Source organism: Xyrauchen texanus, chromosome 5, assembly GCF_025860055.1.
Source record: "Xyrauchen texanus isolate HMW12.3.18 chromosome 5, RBS_HiC_50CHRs, whole genome shotgun sequence".
Classification (NCBI taxonomy): Eukaryota; Metazoa; Chordata; class Actinopteri; order Cypriniformes; family Catostomidae; genus Xyrauchen; species Xyrauchen texanus.
In genome coordinates this window covers 24,875,509-24,899,452 of record NC_068280.1, presented here as the reverse complement: position 1 = coordinate 24,899,452, position 23,944 = coordinate 24,875,509, and the positions used below count along the sequence as shown (strand labels likewise).

The 23,944-nt window shown below is 38.2% G+C and overlaps 2 protein-coding genes across 2 annotated transcripts in view; both read left to right on the top strand.

The window, feature by feature from the left end:
- zc3h13 (zinc finger CCCH-type containing 13) overlaps window positions 1-11,660 on the top strand; it is a 59,286-nt gene extending 47,626 nt beyond the window's left edge. The window contains 7 exon segments of the mRNA XM_052127511.1: window positions 42-1,255; window positions 1,257-1,281; window positions 4,495-5,040; window positions 5,150-5,293; window positions 5,874-6,074; window positions 6,952-7,115; window positions 10,891-11,660. Of these exon segments, the coding sequence (XP_051983471.1) occupies window positions 42-1,255; window positions 1,257-1,281; window positions 4,495-5,040; window positions 5,150-5,293; window positions 5,874-6,074; window positions 6,952-7,115; window positions 10,891-11,067 (2,471 nt within the window). The 3' untranslated portion in view covers window positions 11,068-11,660.
- Window positions 11,661-13,101: 1,441 nt separating this feature from the next.
- The window catches only part of tm9sf2 (transmembrane 9 superfamily member 2), a 35,137-nt gene continuing 24,294 nt past the window's right edge, over window positions 13,102-23,944 (top strand). The window contains exons 1-6 of the mRNA XM_052127513.1: window positions 13,102-13,400; window positions 15,215-15,282; window positions 17,217-17,310; window positions 21,977-22,104; window positions 22,217-22,346; window positions 22,914-23,038. Of these exons, the coding sequence (XP_051983473.1) occupies window positions 13,245-13,400; window positions 15,215-15,282; window positions 17,217-17,310; window positions 21,977-22,104; window positions 22,217-22,346; window positions 22,914-23,038 (701 nt within the window). The 5' untranslated portion in view covers window positions 13,102-13,244. The remainder of the gene's footprint in view (window positions 13,401-15,214; window positions 15,283-17,216; window positions 17,311-21,976; window positions 22,105-22,216; window positions 22,347-22,913; window positions 23,039-23,944) is intronic.

The following is a 23,944-nucleotide window of genomic DNA, read 5'->3' as shown; positions in this document are numbered from 1 at the left end:
TTTAAATAAATTATTGTTGTTTTTTTTGCTCCTGTCCGAAGGTGACAAGCACCGGCTTTTGAGTCAAGTTGTTCGTCCGCAGGAGACCTCTCGTTCACCTGCACGCTCCTTTACTGACGAGAAGCACAGCCGCTGGAAGGATGAAGATCGGCGTAGTGATAAAAAGGATGGCCGTGGCCGACACGAGGAGGTGGATTCCCGCAGTGAGAGAGCAGCAGGAAGAGGAGCAGAGCGGCGTGGAGAACACGTTCCAGAACCTTCTGCTAACTTGGACGTCTCTGACTCTAGGAGGGTAAAAGAGCAGAAAGACCCTCCCATGGCTGCCCTGAGTCCCCCTGTATCCATGGAGGAGAGAGACTCTTTATTTGCCATTCATGAGGAGGGCAAGAAAAAGATGAAATCTCAGAAGAAAAATCTGAAGAAGAACCGTAAAGATGAAGAGGGGGGAGCTGGAGGAGGGGAGCGTAGTAACCTTGAGCCCCCATCATCCTCCACTGCGTCCGAAGCCCCAGAACCTATCCTTTTACCCCGCAAAACTCCAAAGAAGAAAGCCATAGACAGAAAGTGCAAGCGCCCGCGTGGTGCTGAATCGGATGTTTCTGAGGACGATCTTGTCACCCAACAACCCCTTAGCAAGAGACGACGTGGCCCGCGTACACCCCCACCAATCAACAAAGATGACCTTCCCTCCCAAAGGGCCTTAACTGTTGGACAGAGCTCAGTCGCAGCAAAAATGGACACCAACTTCAGCGACTGGTCTGATGAGGATGTACCAGAACGAAGCGAGGCCACCTCTGCCTCTCTGCCATCTGATAGGCCTCCAGAGCGGCTACTTCCCTTGGAGTGTCCACCTAGAAGGGGTGCACGTGGCGGGGGAAGAGACCGCACAGACCCACCCATTGCCCCACTTCTGCCTGATCCTCCAATGCTGATACAGTGTCTTCCTTTACAGCCTCTACTGCCGCAACACATGCTGCGTAAACCGCAGCAGGCAGACATGCAGCAGCAGCGCAGCAGTAGTATGGGCAGCAACCAAAGCCGTGCGTCCTCAAGAAGACTGCGCTCACCCTCCAATGAGTCGGCCCACCGTGATGAGGGCCAGCAGGGGATGAGGTCCCGCAGAGGACGCATGCAGGGCGCCAATTCCCGTGACCGAGAGCGGGAGAGAGAGAGGGAGAGAGACCGGGAGAGGGCAGCTGCTAGTGAACAGATGGGAGGAGAGAGGAAGTCGAGAATTGACCAGCTGCGTGAGGGAAGAGCCCAGTCGGAGCACCTCCTCAGGTGAGACTGCAAATAAAAAAACCTTCAATTATTTGTAAAAATGTTCCCTATAAACCAATCCCATTGTTTACAAACATATTAGCACTTGCGCATTAAGTGGTGGCAGAAAGCCGTCAAACTGTTGTGTTAGGCTACGTCCACATTAAACCGAATATATATGAAAATGGCACTTTCATTTTAGAAACGCTCTCAGTCCACACTGCTGTTTCCAAGCGTTTTCCAAAAGTTGCTCGTCCACTCTAAAAACGGATGAAAAGGCTTAAATCCCTTTACTGTGCATGCACAAAATCCGTTCCATGTTTGGGCTGAAGCGCAATTGTCCTTGTGTTTCGTTGCCAGTCAGCAGTTCTGAGTAAACTTTGCATCGCCAATGAAGGAATGCATTGTGATGGTTTTACAAAGAAATAGATTTTATTTTAAACCGTGCTCTCAAAGTGAATAAGAGGCACAGTAACGTCATTACACTCTGGGCAGCCATCTTGAATGTTTTGGGTTGAATAGATCACATTACTGCATCACATGATGACAATTACATAATTTTTAGATACCTCGGTCTTCGCCATCCATACGACAACATGAAGGCATCTTCAAATCTATCAACTTGCAAGAGCGTTTTCGAAAAGCTCAGTTTTTGCTGTCAAAAACGCTGTCTCTGTGTGGACAGAAGGCCAAAACTTAGAGAAAAATCGTTTTCAAACAAATATGTATTATTGTGGACATGAACTTAGGTTTGACGAATAAATGAAAGTACGACACACAACCATTATAAATATACATATATTCTTAGCTATACAATTGCTATAATGTGAGTTAATAACATACCTGTAATAATGTTCACTATAAATGAACATTTGTGAACATATAAAAGTGAACATTTATAGTGAACATTATTACAGGTATGTTATTAACTCACATATATTCTTAGCTATACAATTGCTATAATGTGAGTTAATAACATACCTGTAATAATGTTCACTATAAATGTTCACTGCAAAGACACGAGTTGAAATTATCTCCTTAGTCCAGTCAGCTCTGTTGATTGCTTGAAACCACTACTGTCTACAAAAGGCCTAAATAATTTTTCAACAACGGAATCTGATAAAAGTTTACAGTTTGCGCAAGATTTTTGCCACCACTTCCGTGTGTGATGCAAGTGGTGACGTTCCCAAAGGATTGGTGTAGAGTGCAAATCTAAACTACAATGCTGTGCATAATGTGTTAAAGGTGTTCTTCTAAATGTGCGGGAATCTTAAGTCATGCAAATTTCTATCGTGAATATACACTGGTGGCTAAAAGTTTGAAATAATGTACAGATTTTGCTGTTTCTGAAAGAAATTGGTACTTGGTAATTCACCAAAGTGTCATTCAACTGATCAAAAAGTATAGTCAGGACATTACTGATGTAAAACACAGCACCATCACTATTTGAAAAAAGTAATTTATCAAATCTACACAGGCCCCCTTTCTACCTTATCCTTGAGTAATCAAGCTAAATTGCTAATTTGGTGCAAGAAAATCACTTGCCATTCTATCAAATACAGTTGAAAGCTGTTTGGTTCATTAATTCAAGCTTAACATTGTCTTTTGTGTTTGTTTTTTAGTTGCCACAGGATGCAATAGACTTTCATGTTTAAGGTCAATATTAGGCCAAAAATGGCAAAAAAGAAACCGCTTTCTCTATAAAGTCATCAGTCAATCATTGTTTTGAGGAATGAAGGCTTTACAATGCTTGTAATTGCCAAAAAAAACTGAAGATTTCATACAAAGGTGAACACTCAAGTATTCAAAGACAAAAGACAACTGGCTCTAACAAGTATAGAACGGGATGTGGAAGGCCCAGCTCCAACTAAACAAGAGGATACGTACATCAGAGTCTCTAGTTTGAGAAAGGTTGAGAGGCCTCACATGTCCTTAGCTGACAGCTTCATTGAATTCTACCCACTCAACAGCAGTTTCATGTACAACAGTAAAGGGAAGACTCAGGGGTGCAGGCCTTATGGGAAGAATTGCAAAGAAAAAGCCCCTTTTAAAACAGAAATAAAAAATACAAGATTAGAGTGGGCAAAAAAACACAATAAAAGAGTGTTATGGATCTTTTCTTTTTTTTTTCAATTTGGCATGCCCAATTCCCAATGCGCTCTAGGTCCTCGGATTGGCGTAGTGACTCGCCACAGTCCGGGTGGCGGAGGATGAATCTCAGTTGTCTCAGTGTCTGAGATACCAATCCGCACATCTTATCAAGTGGCTTATTGAGCGCGTTACTGCAGAGATCCTAGCACATGTGGAGGCTCACGCATTTCTCCGCGGCATCCACGCATAACTAACCATGCACCCCATCAATAGCGAGAACCACATTATAGTGACCATGAGGAGGTTAACCCGACGTGACTACCCATCCTAGCAACCGGACCAATTTGTTGCTTGGGAAGCCTGACTGGAGTCACTAATCACGCCCTGGATTCGAACTTGCGACTCCAGGTGTGGTAGTGAGCATCTTTTCTTTCTGAGCTACCATGGCCACCAACAAGTGTTATGGATGAGCTTTTTGGGACTGTAAGGGAATGGTGCGTGAGATGTTCCCAGAAAGACAGCCACATCTATGACAAGTGCTACAGGAAGCGTGGGGTGAAATGTCACCTGAGTATCTGGACAAACTGACTGCTAGAATGCCAAGGATCTGCAAAGCTGTCATTGCTGTATGTGGAAGATTTTTTTTATGAGAAGTAATTAAAGTTCTGAAATTTTTTTTTTAATTGTAATGGCAATTTTTCACATTATTATGTCCTCACCATATTGTGATCAGTTGAATGCCACTTCGGTGAATAAAAGTACTAATTATTTTCATAAAAGCAAAATCAGTACAATAAACTTTTGGCCACCAGTGTACATTTGTCTAGTTATGCTTTGCTTTAGACATCAGCTATATATTGCTTTTGTGTAGAGCTCAAGTTGTAGTGATGTCCAGTTTGTGAGTGAATTTTGAGCTGGTTCTTTTCAATGAATAGGCTGAAAGATTCACAAATCTGTCTAAATTATTCTTTTGTGAATCATTCTGCATTTTAATGATTTTTAAAAATCCTTATCCAGTAATCACAAACGACTGGGAAGATCATGAAATTTCATTGGTCAAAGGGTGTTGGAACCATGTCATTGTTATTGTGGTAGTGTTTGATTTCTCCTTAAGATGTACTGTACATTTTGTTACTTTCCCAGACCGACAGGATTCTCTGAGTCACAGTTCTCGTCGCAGTTCACCAGAGTCTGAGCATCAGGCTCGTTCCAGAGCTGGCTCATATGACAGTCGTGAACGCGACCGAGATCGTGATCAGTTGGAACGAGAGCGTGAGAGAAAGGATCACCGTCAGCTGCAAAATCAGCCACCCCAACAGCGAGACTGGGAACCAGAACCTCGTGAGTGGGGTGGACGGGGCAGAGAGCCCCTCCTCCGTGGAAACCGAGAGCCAGTTAGAGAGCGGGAGATGCGCGAAAGGGAACGCCTCTTACCTGAAGGACTGCTCTCACATGACCGAATGGATCGTGACCATGGCGAAAGAGACAGAGAGCGTGAACGTGAAAGGATGCTTCCGTTCGACCTTCAGACTCACAGGGAACCGAAGAGCAGAGCTGAAATGAAGATGGAGAGGGGAGAGTATGAGCCTCTGTTACCCAGAGAAGCCCTCATAGATATAGATAAGCCTGGTGATAACTCTCTACGGCAAGGGGAAGCATCTGAGCCAGAGAAAATGGATAGCCTTGATGGTAGGTCTTTTTGACCAAGTGTCTTTTTGTAGGTTGAAACATGAACGTTATACATTATAGAAATATTGTTAGGTTAAATTAAATTAGTTTTGTCTTCTTTTTTTTTCAGAAGAGGAGGATGGAAAGGGAGATGATGGGCAGTCTGTTGTGTCAGCTGGTGAGGAGTATGAGCCAATCAGTGATGATGAACTGGATGAGATTCTAGCCGACAGTCAGAAGAGAGACGAACAGCAAGAAGATGAAAAGACTTCTGGTATAACATAATACATCCAGGAGCTTAATTATTATTATTTTTTCTAATCATGCTCTGCTGTAATATATTTAATCAGCCAGATATTGCTTTTTGCAAGGACAATCTTTATTAAATAATTTTAAAGAAATCATCCAGTTATTACAATTGACTGTTCATGGAAATTAATTGGTCAAAAGGTGTGGGAACCCTAGAGCTTATAAATACACACTCTGTGTTGACATCACATATCTCCCTCATCCATAGTCATGTAGAGGTGTCATATACTTGAGTTACATTAAAACATGGACATTTGCTATTGACTTGTGTATAAACATCGAAAGAATGACATGGGATCATTTAAAAAGAAAAGAGAAATTGAGTGAAAAAGTCTTAATTAAAAGGTGTTTTGTTGACTCAATGAAACTTTTAGTAATTATAAATGCACATACAACAAGATTCCTATTTATCAGGAAGATTAATACATTAAAAAAAGTATATGCAGAAATAATGTCATAAAATAATAATAAATATTAATGTCTTATCTAAAAAGGCATCAAACATCTCAACTGTTATTATACCATCTCAATTTTCTTTGTTTCAGGGCCTCTGGATGTGATTGATGTTGATTGGTCCAGTTTGATGCCAAAGCAGAAACAGGAGCCTAGAACTCCCGGGGCAGCACTGCTCCGATTCACCCCAGGGGCTGTGCTTCTCAGAGCAGGAGTGTCCAGGCGCTTGGCTGGGCCTCAGCTCCTTGCCAAGATTAAAGAGGTCTGCTCCAGAGAATTGGAAGACCCTAAAGGTGAATATGCAAGAACTGTAATAGTTTGATTAGGTTGACAGCACTGTATTAGTATTCCTTAAACATTCTGTTTTGGGTTTGTTCAAGCCTTTAAAGGGACAGTTCACCAAAAATGTAAAACTCTTTAATTATTTATTCACCAACATGCCATACCAGCTGTGTATTACTTTTTCTTCTACTGAACACAAGCAAGGATTTTAAGGGGAATATTTCAGCTCTGTAGGTCCATACAATGCAAGTGAATGAGTACCAAAATGTTGAAGATCCAAAAAGCACATAAAGGCAGCATAAAAGTAATTCTTAAGACTCCAGTGGTTAAATGCATGTTTTCAGAAGTGATATGATAGGTGTGGGTGAGAAACAGATCAATATTTAAGTCCTTTTTACTATATATTCTCCTCCCTGTTCAGTAGGTGGCGATATGCACAAAGAATGCGAATCGCCAAAAACAAAAGAAGAACGTGAAGGTAGAGATTGATAGTAAAAAAGGACTTACATTTTGTTCTGTTAGTGGTTCTGTCAGTGATTCTCAACTGGTGGATCAGGACCCAAAAATGGGTGGCAAGTGTTCTGATTGTGGACAGCAGGGAAAGAACAAGGCTAAATGCAAATAAAAAAATGCTAACCATTTGATTGTGCATAGTTAGGAGTTCAATATCTTGTCAAATTTTAAAATGGTGGGGGAAAAGTTTCCCATATCTTTTGTTGTTGATGTAAAAGTGTTGTGCTTCCCAAAAGGTTGTGCGGTTTTGCTACCTTGCAAGCACTGGTATTTCGTTCGGAAAATTCTAATATATTTCTTTGCTAGTGCAGGCAATAAGGATTTACAAGTGATTTGATGCACGACATTGCTATATTACCTGTATGCTCTTTCTAGACGCTGACAAACTATTGGAGCATGATCTGGGTGCTCTGAACATGGCCGCATACAACAGAAAAATGGAGAGGGCCAACCTGCTGAGAAGCATGGGCCCTTGCTGCAAAGCATTGTGTGCTCGCCGGGACATCGCCATACGTAGACAGCTCCTGAAAAATGACAAGGTGCTCTTATGGTCTTTAATCAGTGTACTTCTTTTGGCTTAATTAGGGGGACTCATCTAGGCTTTCTGAAACTTTTAGAAAGTGGGATCTGTTCCAAAACCAAGTCAGCTGCCTGCCTACCTAGATAGCATAATAGGCAAGAAAGGCCATTCCAAATAGTAGGCAGCAAAATAATGATGGCATGGGTTGGCCAAAATCTAAATCGGCATTGTATGAATCCACTAATAAGGTATTCCCAGAATGTATTATGATGAGGAGTCAATTATAAACATACTTAAAATCATTGATAAAATGGTTCCATCTTATTATTTTTATGTTTTATCCAAAATTTGGTTCTGTGCATTTTTTTGTACTCATTAGATTATTTCGTTATTAGCAACATGCTAATGTAAGTCTCAGTTGGAATAAACCGTTAGTATTAGCAGAGTCACTCATGCTTGTCAAGGAGGGCTATTTGTGTGACACATTGTTTGTGGAGTTGTTGTCCATTTCAAATATGTAGGTGTGATTGACTTAAGCTGAAACTTGCCTCACCAATTGCAGTCAGGGGAGGAGTTGAAAAGAGCCGTCAAGCCGGACACTTTGCGCTTCCAATGGTGTGCTGAACCTAAACTAGTCACAGCTTATCATGCAACGTTTGCTTTCTTTATCGCAAGGGAAGTGAATGCGATAGTAATTCAGATATACAGACATTTACATTTTACATATAATAACCAGAAACCCTATTTATTTGAATAGGTTACATGTTGCCTAATACAGTGTCTATGTGATGAAAATTAAGAAAAATAAATGAAACAAGAATTGTTCTGTTATAAAAGCACAGATTTGTGAGTGTTAAGCAAAACTGATGGTGTCAGAATAAACACCTTGGTAGTGGCATACTACCCATATTACTCTTTACTATTTCTGCCATCTGACATAGCAGAAGTAGTAAGAGTAGTACAGTGTTGCCAAACTCTTCCCTCTGAAATTCTCCAGAACCACACGTGAAAGTTTTCACCAAAAGTCTAAATTTTCTAAGCAAAATCATAAGGCCCATGTATATTATAAAAAGCATATAAAATGGGCACAATACAAGTTCACAGACAAAGTGTGTAATTTGACGGCAGCAGTTTTTTTTTTAACAGGCTTTACATAAATCTTTTAACCTCTTAATGATGGGTGGTTCAAAAATGTATTTACATTCAATTTGTTTAATGAATGTATAAACTGTGAAATTGTAAACTAATATTGACATCCAATATATAATTTGAAAGATCTGGGTCTCAAGATTTGACATTTTAAAGAGATTTGATGAAAGTTACAACAATAAGATTTTATTAAAAGTGTCGAGTGAAAATCAAAACACTGAAAATTAAACCGGAAGTTCTGACTTTATTGTCTTCCAGCCAAACACAGATGGGCACAATCCTCCAAACTTCAGTATGCTTTTCATTGCAAGAGTCCAATAAATAAAATCAATTGGAGATTTTAGTCAAAAAATTTACAAATATGAAGAAATATTGATCAATCTGTCTTTTAAGGTTTTACATATTCAACATGTTATCATTCATGTCCATTCTCTGTGAAATCTTGCACTCTGTATTGTTTCAGTAGCAAAACACCCAAACATTGGGGAGGGTCTTACGAACAAAATGAGCCCTCCCTCAAAATGTTCTGTGCAGTTGTGATTGGCTAGTCATTCAAAAAAGCCAAACAGGACAGTCGACACAAGTGATGTAAAGAATTGCGTCATCCATATTTGTCTCTGGATAAAGCTGGCCAATGAAAAGCTAGATCATTTCTGACTGATGGGTTGTGTAGCTGATGAAATGTTGAAAACAATGATATAAGGTTTGTATATAGCCCTGATGCCGGTTTGCGAAGGTTTGGAGAAGAAAACACACGACAGTGTTGGTTTTTTTTAACGCTTTTATGCATGGTGTTCAGTTATAGTGCATTACTGCCATACTGTTGACAAACTCTGCATTTAGACCTGCGATCTGATCCACCCTCCTCTGCTTCAGTCATCATCACTGAGGCTATGGAGAACACATGCTCCTGACTGCATTTTTTTCAACAAACCCCCTGTTCAACTGCACATCCAGGTGACTCGGGACATGACATTCAAGCCGAGATGAGCCACCTTCCCTGGCTTCGCTCACCGTGAGTTAGACACGTGCTCCCAATGACTTAGTCATTTTTTTCACTGCTTTGCTGTTCACCCAGGACCTCTTCCTCGGCTTTAGTCACCATCACCGAGTGCCTGGAGGAACCACTCCTGACTGCATTTTAACTCAAACCCCCTGTTCAACTGCACATTCAGGGGGCTCAGGCATGCCATTCAACCCGAGGGGGCCACCTTCCTCTGCTTCAGTCACCATTACTGAGGGCCTGGAGGGAAACCCCCCCCAAACTGCTTTTTCTTTTTAATTAAACACACTGTTCCACTGCATATCCATGGAGCCCTTGCATGTCATTCAAGCCGAGATGAGCCACCCTGGCTTCACTCACAGTGAGTTAGACCCCAGAGCACACATGCTCCCAAATATAAACAAATTGTGTTTTGAACCACTTTTGATTTATAATTGACTTACAGAGTTACTACAAGTGGTCAATTGGTGCCTGCAACTAGCCTTTACTTTTTTGGAAGTACACTTGCATATCATTATGGAACAAAGGTTTTTGGTCATATCGACTTCGATATTGTGTCAGACCTTCATCATACATTTGGCTTTGTATCAGATGTGTTTTTGGAGCACTGTGCATAGTCTTGCATATTTAAAATAAAATATATAAATAACATTTGCAGTCACTTTTCAAAATATTTGAAAATCTCTAACTAATTTTTGTATTTAACAATGATACATTTTTACTTTTGAATAACAAATGTCTAGGTGTTTACTTTCAAACGAGCCCAAGTTTTTGTTTGCAGACCAAAGGGTTCAAGAACTGGAAGAGTTTTACTTTTGGTTATGTCGTTTTCAAGCTCATGCACAAAAAGAGGCCGGATAAGAGGTTTTAAGTGGTAAATTGATTGATCCATGTTCAGCAATAAGATACATTCAGTCTCAGCAACAGACACATTTCTAGGTGATGCAAATGAGTCCACATGAAACTGCTTTTGATCGGAAAAGGGTTTTGCACTCACAATATACTTTAGTGGACAATGCATATTTTGTTAGATCTGACTTCTTAACACATTGTATGACTTTGCATGCATGTTAATTAATTGCCCAAAATCCTGCCAAAATAGCTCCTTGTCGCAAAACATTATTAAAAGTTGCAGCAACTATGAAAAAAAAAACACTACGTTTGGTGACAAATGACCCAAATTTGCAACATTGGTAATATGGGTAGGATGCAATTGCGAACCCAGCCCATGAAACTTGCCTCATAGTTTTCATTTGAGAGTCTGGCCAATCACGAAAAATCATGTTGTCATCGTAGCTTGTGCAGCCACTCTGGAGCAACTGCACCTGCTGAGCCAGGCTGCTGGTCTTGACTCAAGGTATTTTGATGGCATATGTTGCGGTGGGACCGACTAATGTCAGAAGAAATTAAACCAACCTTGTCATTTCTATTTGGCTCTGTTCAGCTGTCATAGAAGATAGCTGCCTATGTAGACAGTAGATAGCGGGGCAGCTCCCTAGTTCACTAGCTCACAAATATTTATTTTACCACTTTTGTTGTTTAAAATAAATAGCTTAATTTGCTAAATGGTAATTATCTACAGTATATAGTAAATGTTTATAGGTTTAATGTTTAATTTGTCTATATTTTTCTACTCTAATAGGGCACAACCAAGCAAATCTACACCAGCGCTCCAGTGGTGGATAATGAACTTCTGCAACTCAGTTTGCGGCTCTTTAAAAAGAAAATGGCTGCCAGTCAGTCCAGTGGACAGGAGAAGTCTGATTCAGGCTCTGCAGCCCAACAGCTCGGCACACCGACGGAGGTGTGCGTCTCCTGAGTACGCTCAGTGAGTAAAGCCCGAAAGTAGTGATCTAAGATGGCTGTTAGCCCATACCATTACCGATTATTGTAAAACACTGAAACTGTTATGTCAGTGCTGAAAAAGGATTGCTGCTCTGCCTTGTAGCACAGAGCCATAGAGACTGGACACGCTAGCCTGTGGAGATACTGTCTGTGGTTTCATGATCCTTGAACTTTGAATCAAAAGTGTGGTAAAGATGTATCAAATAAGAACTTTGTCATTTCCATTTGTTTTAGAGAAGTGTTTTTGTAATGTCAGATCTGTGAACAATGGTTGTTTAATGTTTTTGGAATGTACAATGGGTACTAAATACCCAAAGACCCATTTACTCTTGTTATGTGTATCTAGCTTTTGTTCCCATTGTTTTTCAATTTTGTTTTGAATAATTTTTGTGATCAGTGGTTTCTTGGTTTATTAAAACAATGTGATTCAAAATGAAAAGCTGGTTTTGTGACAATTGTATAAACCATGTTTGCAGTAAAGTGTTTTTACTTCTTTTTTTTTTTTTTTTTACATTTACAAGGTACGCATCCTTAATATGTAAAATATATTACTGACTAATTCAGGCATATTCCTATATCTAATTTTTCAATAAATTAAATGTATTTAGTTGTATTAAAATGGCTGTAATATTAAAGATAAAGTGTGAAATTTTTGTGCAACTAACATTGAACAGAACTGCAACAATAATTTCCTCTTCAAACAAGAACTCCTCCGTCTACCATTGGTTGGACTATCAGATAGCTGTGCACCAGGTTGTTGGTTAAAGGAATATTCTGGCTTCAATATAAGTTAAGTTCAATCAACAGCATTTGTGGCATCATATTGATAACCACAAAAATTTATTTTGTCCCATCCCTCCTTTAATAAAAAAAGCAGAAATCTGGGATCCAGGGAGGCATTTACAATGCAAGTAAACCAATTTGCCAATCTGTAAACATTAAAATACTCACTGTTTTAAAAGTATAGCCTCAAGATGTAAACAGTATGAGTGTTAATGATTTTAGTGGGATAAAATTACTTACTAACCTTTTCTGTGTAAAGTTATATTCAGTATTTCAACTTCGTTGCCATTACGATGCAACAGTGAAACTCTAAAATGACTGCAAAAATAATCTAAACAAATTAATAACTCTAATAATAGTTTTAACAAGAATACATTTTATTAAATTATAAACGTAACATTTCTGACTTTAAACCCTCTACTAACTGGCCCCATTCACTTTCATTGTAAGTGCCTAACTATAACCTTTTTTTCTTTTTTCTTCATAGTTCAGGAGTTTTGAGTCTAAACTAATTTCTTTTGTGGTAATTAATTATGCCACAAATGCTGTCGATTTAGCTTAACCTGTATTGGACCCTTTTATGTCCCAAGTTGAGCCAGAGTTTAGAATGGCATTCTGCTCGTTACTATTTCTGCCATATTTTTATACAACAAATATGGTAAGAGTAGTATGATAGTATGCCATTCCGAACTTGCCATGCTTATCTGCCTGGTTTGGGATGTTCACACAAAACAGAGCAATGCTTTCAAAGCCAGAGTGTTTTTTGGGGCGAATTAACCTACTGATGGCTTACTTGCTGCATTATTAATCTGGAATAGAAGAAAGTCTTTTAACATTTAAAGAATGGGTGCTATACTGAAGAGTTTGAGATCACTGTCACACTGCTGAACAAAACGTCTGAAGCCATCTTTACATGGTTTAAGCTGGTCTCCTCGTTTGGCCAAGCTGGTGCTCAAGTGGTTTAGCTGACCAGTTAAAACCTGCCAACTGACCAGGCTGTACAACCAGTTTTGGCTGGTTTCGCTGTATTTCGCAGGGTTTAATCGAGACATACTGCCGTTTTTTATGTTACTTCACAAATGTAATATGTTATCGATGTCTTAAATTACATTCGTAAGATCTCAACACGTGTATATATTTCATGTTCCGCATTCGAGCGGCAGTAGCTGAGTCCTCCACTATCCCATCATGCAGCGCAAGACGGATGACGTGTCTGTGTAATCAGATAGTAGTACGCTGCTACGCAGGCAGCAGTTCCGCTAGCTCTTCAGTTTAGATTTCATCAATGTCTGAATTTTGACACAAATATCTCTCATTTCACGCATGTAAATATTTCTACCTAATCCTTAACTAGTCGGTCGAAGCAAAATGGTCGTGTTCTATCGTGTCCGTGTTGTTTTTTTGCTGTTTTTTGTGTGTGGATCGCTACGCAACGCCTTGAGTTTCTATCTTCCTGGTTTGGCCCCGGTCAGCTTCTGCGAGCAAGACGCGAGCGGTAAAGGCAGCGACGTTCCCGACTGCAAAGTAAATATACACATTTATCAATATAATCATGTGATTTCTGTAGATTGTGTGCGATGTGTTGTTTTTCTTATTGGGTCACTATCATGCTGATGCTATCTCGACATGCTATTGTAGTATCGAACGAGCAAGATATTTATAAAAATCAGCAAAAACATTTATCAGCTTGGCTCTACCGTAAGCCTCATTTGAACAGTCTGAGTGGTCTGCTAGAGAAGAGTCTTTCATTCTCACATGTCATTCTCTCAAACTGAGGTGTGACTTGTGTAGATTTGAAGACCTGCCGTGAGTTTATCGGCCTCGCACCGCCACACCGGAATAATATATTTCTAGAGCAGTGCTAGTAGAGAATACAATAGTAGAGAATAGTTTTTAATGACAATAAAATTATCTTCAAATGCATGGTGAGGAATTAAAAGTGTTTTCGAAAGTATGGAACAAATTCCATCGTCTCTTCAAACATGTTGTCATGAAGTCGTATTCATTACAATATTTTTCAATTGTGTAATGATATATATAATATAGAGAGAGATTTATAGATTGGAGAATATATTTTTTTTTATACAGGCTGTCATGCAGTTGTTATGGTGACATGTAATGATGACGTGCCCAGTACTACTATTCTATTTATTTATTTTATAAACCAGTCCAACAGGTGTTACAGTCCTGCTTTCTGTTGTTTCTTCGTCTAAGGTGTCTCTACACTCTGTATACATCCGGGTTGTCGGACGTAGGGTTTGAACCATTACGTTTGTTTGTTACGTTTGAAGCTCGATTGCCTGAATTTTAGTTGTTCTGATCAGAAAATGTGTAATATTTACATTGGTAACCATTGTTTCCGCTAATATACAGTAGTTACTACATTGATATTTGGTACTACCATACAGTATCATAAGTACTACCAGATGTGTATGACTTTCTTTTGCTGAACACAAACTAAGATTTTTGGAAGAATATCTCAGCTCTGTAGGCCATACAATACAAGTGAATGGTGGCCAGAAATTTGAAGGTCCAAAAAGCACAAAGGAGCATAAAAGCAATCCACACAACTCCAGTTGTTAAATCCATGTCCTCAGAAGCGATATGATGGATGTGGCAACAGATCAATATTTAAGGCTTTTTTTTTTTACTTTAAATTCTCCTTGCTCAGTAGGTGACGACGTGCACAAATAATGTGAATCGCCAAAAACAAAAGAAGAATGTGAAAGTGGAGATTTATAGTTAAATATTTCAGTACTTTTTTTTTATTTCTCACCAACACCTATTAGATTGCTTTTGAAGAAACATATAAACCACTGGATTCGTATGGATTAATTTTGTGCTGCATTTAAGTGCTTTGTGGATCTTGAAAGGGCTGGTCACCATTCACTTGTATTGTGTGGACCTGCAAAGCTGAAATATTCTTCTAAATATCTTTGTTCTACAGGAGAAATAAAGTCACACATCTGGGATGGCGTGAGGGTGAGTAAATGATGAGCATTTTCCTTTTTTGGGTGAACTATCCCTTAATGCTTTTTGAAGGAGGTCCCATATTAATTAATTAATTATTTTACAGTTGTACCAATAACTGTAGTAACTAAGGTAAGTGAGTGTTAAGGAATTTATTTATACGTTTACTTTTTCTTTTCTTTTTTGGATGGATGCGCTCACATTGAAAAGGAATACAGCACATGAATATGCATAAAAAAAAAAAAAATGTGTATTATGAATAAACGATATTAACTTAAAGTAGTGGCAGATACTTTTATTACGGAAATCTGAAAACACTTTAGACATCTCTACATTGGCATAATCTTTGTTTTTTTTCTTTTTTACAGTCAGGCATTGAGCTGTTTGTGAACAGGCTGGATTCTGTGGAGTCTGTTTTGCCATATGAATATACAGCGTGAGTATTGCCAGACATTTTGTTATAGCTGGATCACATGTGCTAAACCATTTTGATGTATAACACTTAACAATGTTACTTAAAACACTTGTAAATTTAACACAAGAGTTACACCAGGCTATGCTTGTTTGGTATTAGTCACGGTTAAACCGTACAGGTTATGCATGACTAAATATATTTTGCATTTAACTTCAATAAGTGGAAAGCTAAAAAGCGTGAAATAGAGCAAAGGTGTTGGAAAGGTACGTAGAGAGAGTGCTCATGAAGAGGATGGAGAGGGAGGCAATGAAAGTTTGAATGTAGATATTTATGTACGGACTGAGTAGGGACTGCTGTTACGTTAACACACTGAGGCCTTTCAGTCAAACCGTATGCGGTGTAATCTAATGGAAGCAGGAATGACTTGCTCTTCCTCAGAAGTCATTAATTATGCCATATGCACTGCATTATTAATTAACTTCGCACTTACTGTGTCCTCAAACCCATGTGGGGGTTCTGTCTGCATATTTACCCTTATAAGAGCTTTCATTTAAAAAGATTTATGCAAAGGTGGTTTAGAACCCCCAAAATCAAGCAAAAAATTGTAACCTTTACTCAAGGTAACTTGTGGTAATACTGTTCACACACAGGCAGAGTGATCTCTGGTATTTAACAACACACACTTGGGGCTAGTCAGTTGGACAATTAGTTGTAGATCAAACAAAGTTCAAATTTTAACCTGCAGTAACATGATGAAAAACTAGGTCTCATTCCATAGAAGTGTGAGCATCCCTGCTGTAAATGATATCATAAAATAATTACCATATGACAATAGCTCTTAATTATTCAAGACTAGTAAACCATCAGTAATAATATAACAATAAAAACAGCAATGAATAGAAATAGATGAAAAGAAAGTGCCTCAGTAGCTGGGTTTCCATCCATGCATTTTAATGCGCATTTGGGATATCTTATAAAAAAAATGCTGGATGAAAACACCAAGATTCAAATTAAATCTCCAAAATGAGCATGAAAAACATATACGCTCGCTTGAAGTGGTTCCGTTTTGTATTAGGTAAGAAGAAATGCACAAACTATAATATAAACACATTTACTGGATAAGCTCCTATTGAATTTATTAAGAATACAAGATGCGCATCAAAAAAGTAATGTGACTGAATAACACGTTTATAATTGGACTAATCAAGGGACCAATCATTGCACCTGAAGTGTTGCTCTGATCATCCTGAAATAACAGTGTCCTTAAAAAAATCCAAAGCTTTCAAAGAGTTTGCAGACCAAATAAGTCGAATACAAACTTGAACTGTGTGGAAGAGCAGGTTTATTGACATAAAAATATAATGATATTGTAGATCCACATGGCAAAGTCATAAGGAGAAACGCACATAGTGCTCCCAAAATTGTGTGACGCGCTGTCGCTCCCAGACATGGGTTTTGTCTGTGTGCTCTAAAAGACCACAAGTATTTTATTATGAAGATAATAAGTCACAATGGCTACAGTTTCTTCGGGAGTGACGATTTTGTTCTTTTGAGCACATGGGAAACGTGGCTTTATTCACACTTTGTTTTTGCAATATTATGGTTTTTCATATAAATTAAATTCACACCAGAATGGAAACATAGCTTCTGTAACCTCAATTGAAATTTTTTTTTTGGTGGTAATCAACATTATGCCACAAATACGGTTGAGCTTAACTTGTATTGAACTCAGAATATTCAGTTCATAATCATTTAAACTTCCTATCAGATGAACATCAGCAATAGACTACTGTATAGGAAATAGGACACACCTATAGTCAAATGTATGTTAGGACATACATTTAAGGCACATTCCTTTGTGTTTCTGGTTCCGATGTTTTATTATGTCCTGAAATATTTTTACCATCTAGTACCCTTTTTTTTTTTTTTCTTACCTTTTCATATCTCTCTTTCAGTTTTGATTTTTGCGCTGATCAGGCTGAGAAACGTCCATCTGAGAACTTGGGTCAGGTGTTGTTTGGAGAGAGAATTGAGCCGTCCCCATATAAGGTACATCACACACATACACTCATGCTTTAAAGGTCCCGATATACTTCTAGAGAAGTTCTTATTCATTCTTCGTTCAGGGGTAAAAATAAGTTCTAAACAGCCGAGCGATGGTATAGTATTTGTGAACATACAGACACCGGCCACACCACTGTGAGAGGTGTTTAGAAGTACATTTAAATATGAGGATGCTATTAGTTTATGTAAAACCTTTACTAATGTGACATTGAAATGCGTTATCAATGGCGTTATGCCTCATTCTATTAGTAGAATTCACATGAGGGCAGTAAATAAATAATATTTAGAAAAAATATTTAATTTGTCTTGTTTAGATTCTGAATTCATGACGCTAGTGCAAACACGCTATACGTGGCCATAATATTCTCCGATTACACTCTTGTTATTGTAATTTATTATGACACTGATACTATTGCAAATATACACTGGCAGCACTGATCTATATATATAACTGGATAGCTCATAGAATTCTAAACTGCCAGCAGTAGGTGAAGCTACCGGAAGTGCTCTGGCGGCCATCTTACTATTCCCTACCGACAGAGGGCATCGCGGCATGTGCAGCGTTTAACCGCGAAACAACACTCACTTAAGGATGCGGCTAAAGTGCCCACAGGTTGTAATTTATGACTATGTACATATTAAGCACACATTAGTCGTTATCCCCATGTAGAGTGTCCATAACAATCATAATCTTTAATAATCAACAGTAAAAATACAACACCAAAGTGTATTAATACCCCTTTTTAAAGCAAAGTTATCCATCTGCAGATTGTTACAGGATGCAATGTTTCTCTGCCTTCATAGTTTAAATCTGTTGATGCTCATTGTTCATAATGTTGACAAATTATACATCTGCATAATTTTCCAACATTATTAACCATTTTTGACTAGATTATATAGTAAATGTGAACTAATTTAGGGGGGGTGCATGCACATCAACAAATTTTAAAGTTAAGAAAAACGACTAGCTTTGTGTTGATATTGTAACTAGACAGTACCTCTTAGAATAAATCCAGAACCAAATATAAAAATGTAGCATAGTATACACACACAAGTTCATATGTAGTATGTGTGTGTGTGTGTATATGTGTATGTATATATATATATATATATATATATATATACACACACACACACACACATTAATTTACCTTTACTTAATGGAATTATCCATTTGCATTCATTTCTGGAACATGTACATACCAGCTTGTGAGCATTTAATTATTTCAACAATCCCCTGATATTTTAAATCATAATCAGAAATAGGTTTATTGACATATGCACACTCAAGGTAATCATTCATATTTATTTGTTCAATAACAAAAGCTTCCAAGTACATAAAAAAATTTGACTTAAAGAACAGGTGGAGCAACCAAATTAAGCACCAATTTAGTTGCAAACTAACTAGTAGTTACGAAGCCTTGAACTTTATACCCCAACTTAAGACCTTACGCACAGCTATTTACTCAACCTCATGTCCTTCCAAACCTGTATGACTTTTCTGTGGAACACAAAAGATGACATTTAAAAAAATGTTTTTGTCCATATAATGAAAGCCATTGGTGACCAAAACAAGCTATTTTGCTCACCATTTACTTTCATTATATGGAATACAAAATACATTTTTGGGGGTTCTGCAAAAGAGTCACATGAATTTGGAAGGACATGAGGTTGAGTATATGATGACAGAATTTACATATTTGGGTCAACTTTTCTATTAATATTAAATGTTATAACTATCTGAAACACAGTAATTTTATGAGACTTATACTGCATGTTGCAAAAGTATCTTCATTGCAAATAAAAACAGACAGTATAATATTTTTTACTCTGTTAAAACAGCTCTTCAGTGAAGCCAGGCTGACTCCTCATACAGCTTTTCCTCCTGTTGCAAACCAATTCCAGTTTTATCTAGCATTCAGTGCGATGTTTATTGAAATCCAAACGGCAAATTTACCATGTTTAACTTCAACAATATCCATGTGCACCTTTTCAGGGCTGGACTGGAAAGAGAATCGGCCCGGATTTGACATAACTGTCAAAAAGTTGTTGGGGGTAGTGTTCAGCTAACGCGGCGGCTCGTTTTAGATTATCGCGGCCGACACAGCGACCCGCTCGGTTCTCCTGATGGCCAGTCCACCCTGATCGGCCCCAAAGTTTGTCGGTCCACCGGAAAAATGTCCGGTAGTCCAGATTACCAGTCCTGCCCTGCTCCTCGTCTATTCCAATTGATCACTTTATAAATGATGCCCGTGAGCTGGACCGTATTCAGGCCTGCACTGCAAAAAGTACAAATCACACACAGAGAATTAATGAAAGCCCACATTATATTTATCATATGTAACCGGTGTTGATCTGCAATTAGATATTCAACTTGACCAAAAAAGCTGACTTAGGAAAATAACCACAATGAATAACAGTATAACTCACTAAGTTAACGTTAGCTGCATAGCTAATATTCATTTATCCTAAGAAAATAACCACAATGCACGTTCAACGTAAACAAAAGCTACAAAACATAATTATGTATTCAGAATAAAAACTTTAAAGCCTGCAAAAAATATGTTTGAAAATGTCTACTGATATCTTACCTCAGTTTCTTAAACTTGTTTCTATTGAAACACGTACGTACGTCTGCCGCTGAACGTAATGCTGCTGCAATAAAGAGTAACATAACACGCTCACATTTAGAATAAGCAGGGGGAAAATTAAAGTCAAAATAAATAATGAATTACATATTTAGGAAGATTGCATTGTGATACAGTGTATGCAGACATAAGAAATGTGTTTTAATGTGACTGGATGGGTACAAATTACTCACCAAAACAGACGATTTCCCATTGAGACACATAGGAGTACAGAATGTTAGGGAATACCAAGATGGCGGCGCAGTAGCTTCACTGTTGTGACGTCATGAGCTATCCAGTTATATATATATAGATCAGTGACTGGCAGCCAAAAGTTTGGAATAATGTACAGATTTTGCTCTTATGGAATGAAATTGTTACATTTATTCACCAAAGTGGCATTCAACTGATCACAATAGATATTAGGATATTAATTATGTGAATAATTACTTTTACAATTTGAAAAAAAAAAAACAAATTAACTATTATTTCATTTAACTATTATTAATGAACTTATACTATTTCGAAGTGTTCTCATCAAAAAATCCTCCACGTGCAGCAATGACAGCTTTGCAGATCCTTGGCAGCTGTCAGTTTGTCCAGATACTCAGGTGACATTTCACCCCACACTTCCTGTAGCACTTGCAATAGATGTCGGGCACTTCTCACACACCTTACAGTCTAGCTGATCCCACAAAAGCTCAGTGGGTTTAAGATCCATTCCATACTTTTCCAATTATCTGTTGTCCAATGACTGTGTTTCTTTGCCCACTCTAAACATTTCTTTTTGTTTTTCGGTTTCAAAAGTGGCCTTTTCTTTGCAAAGTCTTCTCTTTACTTTTGTACGTGAAACTGGTGTTGAGCGGTTAGAATTCAATTAAGCTGTCAGCTGAGGACATGTGAGGCATCTATTTCTCAAACAAGAGACTCTGATGTACTTTAACCTCTTGTTTAGTTGTACATCTGGCCTTCCTCATCTCTTTCTGTCCTTGTTAGAGCCAGTTGTCCTTTGTCTTTGAAGACTGTAGTGTACACCTTTGTATGAAATCTTCAGTTTTTTTGGCATTTTCAAGCATTGTATAGCCTTCATTCCTCAAAACAATGATTGACTTTTCTAGAGAAAGCTGTTTTTTTTTTTTTTTTTAACCTAATATTGACCTTAAGACATGCCAGTCTATTGCATACAGTGGCAACTCAAAACAAAGACAATGTTAAGCTTCATTTAACAAATCAAATGGCTTTCAACTGTGTTTGATATAATGGCAAGTGATTTTCTAGAACCATATAAGCAATTTAGCATGATTACTCCAGGATAAGGTGTTTGAGTGATGGCTGCTGGAAATGGGGCCTGTCTTTTTTTGATCATTTGATCAAAAATGACTTCAAGTAGTGATGGTGCTGTTTTTTTATCAGTAATGTCCTGACTGTTCTTTGTGATCAGTTGAATGCCACTTTGGTGAATTAAAGTACCAATTTCCTCCCAAAACAGCTAAATCTGTACATTATTCCAAACTTTTTTAAACCGGTGTAGGTTTAAAGTGTTAATGTTCAAAATGAAGACAAAAGAATGGTGATTAGGGGCATATCTAACTTTGAGCAGATGTGTGAATGGCTTTCGCTGCAGATGGCATGACTAGAATGGTCACTTATGAGTATTTGAGAAGATTTGATTCCTTTTGCAGACTAATTAAACAAAAAACAAAAAAAATAATCGAATGACATGGTCTTGCATGCTGGTATGTTCAAGTTGAATTTTGACTGAAAAAAGTAAACGAAGTACTAGGTGGAGCTTCAGGTTACACCTACCGATGACATGGACCCATGGCAGCAAGAAAGTGTTTAGTTCGCTCAGGCGAGCTGTTCCAAACCACCTCTGAATGCAAAAACACCTTTTGGCCAGATATTATTCTAAATGATGTCATACCCATTCTTTCATCGATCTGAGGCTTAACTCTGCCCTTTTGTGCTGATTGATGTACATTTAATCATAGCATTAGTATCCTGAGCTTGTTTTTTCATTCTAGTTTTCCTTCAAGAAAAATGAGGTTTGCAAGAGTGTGTGCGTTAAATCTTACAACACAGAAAAATCTGAGGAGAAAGCCAAACTGGACTTCCTTAAAAAGGGCATGCTCCTTAATTACCAACACCACTGGTGAGGCAATCACTTCAACATTACCAGCAATAACACTTAGAATCTCATCACTTTTATTTGCTTTTATGTGCAACAATTGGTTGTTCTGTACCCTGTGTAATGTCTCTCTCAGGATTGTCGATAATATGCCAGTAACCTGGTGTTATGATGTGGAGGACAATCAGAAGTTCTGTAATCCCGGCTTTCCCATTGGCTGCTACGTCACAGAGACAGGCCGGGCCAAAGATGCCTGTGTGGTGAATGTGAGTAAAATGTACACCTTAACTTAATAACTTTTAAGCAATATTTTCATGCATAGTCCCAAACTCATGGCTTTATATCTTCTGCAAAACACAAAAGGAGATATTTTAAGGAATGTTTTGTTCTCTGATTTCCATAAAACAACAGTGGATATTGATGTGTCGACATTTTTTATTTTAGAAATGATTTGATTTGAAAGTGAATAGCGAGTTAAACTTTGGGCTGTTAATCACATAAAGTGACTGTATGCCATCAAAAGACTTGTAATATGGCGCACAAATTACATAAACTGCTTTTATGGCACTTTTTGGTATTTTTAAAACTTTAAAGTGAGGCACTATCCACTGCTATTGTATGGAAACAGTGATTGCCACATTCTTTAAAATATATCCTTTAGTGTTTTGCAAAAAAAAAAAAAATGTAAATGGGTTTGAAAAAACATGGTTACTGTGTAATAAGAGAATTACAATTGTGTGAACAATTCCTTTGAACTAAAAACCTTGTCATAAATCATATACTACCTGTTATTTTGAAGACAGCTGATTGTTCTAACACCATTTTTCATGCAGGCTGACTTCAATGACAAAGACACCTTCTACATCTTCAACCATGTGGACATCACAATCTTCTACCACGTGGTGGAGAATGAGGCTGCCGGTGCCAGACTGGTCGCAGCTAAATTAGAGCCCAATAGGTATTGCGGGCACTAAAATGTTTTTTTTTTTTTTTACTTTCAACAGAATTGGCACTAAAACGTCTTGCTGTATTAAGGAATGTACAGCAGATTGTTGTTTTAATGATCTAAACGTTACTCTGCCCCATAAATAAACAGGTAACAGAAAAGGGTACAGTTTAGCCATTCAAGACAGGATTTAAGAGCACAATATAATGTCAAGCAGTGACAGCAGTCACTGTAACAAGTAGAACTGTCTTAATTCTTAAATCCATCATAACATTTAAAATGCATTTGTAAAAATTACTTTTTCACTTACGTTAATTAGGTTGGCTTGAGAAAGCCAACCTACTGATCTACTATTTAAATGTATTATTTTTCTTCCATACAAAACTTAGACATCTAAATCATCCCGCACCTTTTTGCGGACACCAACGAATGAGGTGTCAAATCAACAGGCCTATTGAGAACCCCTGTTCTATGACTTTTGGGTTTGGTGCTACCTGTGCAACCCTGGGTGGCAAAAAATGACCAGAAAAAATCCCATTGACTTTGCATTGTGCCAAAATTTGTTCGATCATATCTCTGGATCAGAATTTCGTAGAGATATGTGGGTGGATTGATTTCATTCGGACTAGCAAGTAGATTTGCCGCATTACATGAGATTGTGGGTAAGATGTATCCCTGGGGGGTAAAACCAGCCCAAACATTCCCCATAGGCAGACTATGGCAAGGATCTTTTCCTAGTATGACAAGACACTGAAATTTGTGTGATCATATCTCCCAATCAGAATGTCATACAGGCATGGGGGCATGCTCATTTCAATCAGGCTACCAATCTTTAAATATCACCTTTGAAATGGCATAGCCACGCCCTAGCAACCATTTACGGCACTCTAGCAACCAGCCCTATTGACTTTCATTCAA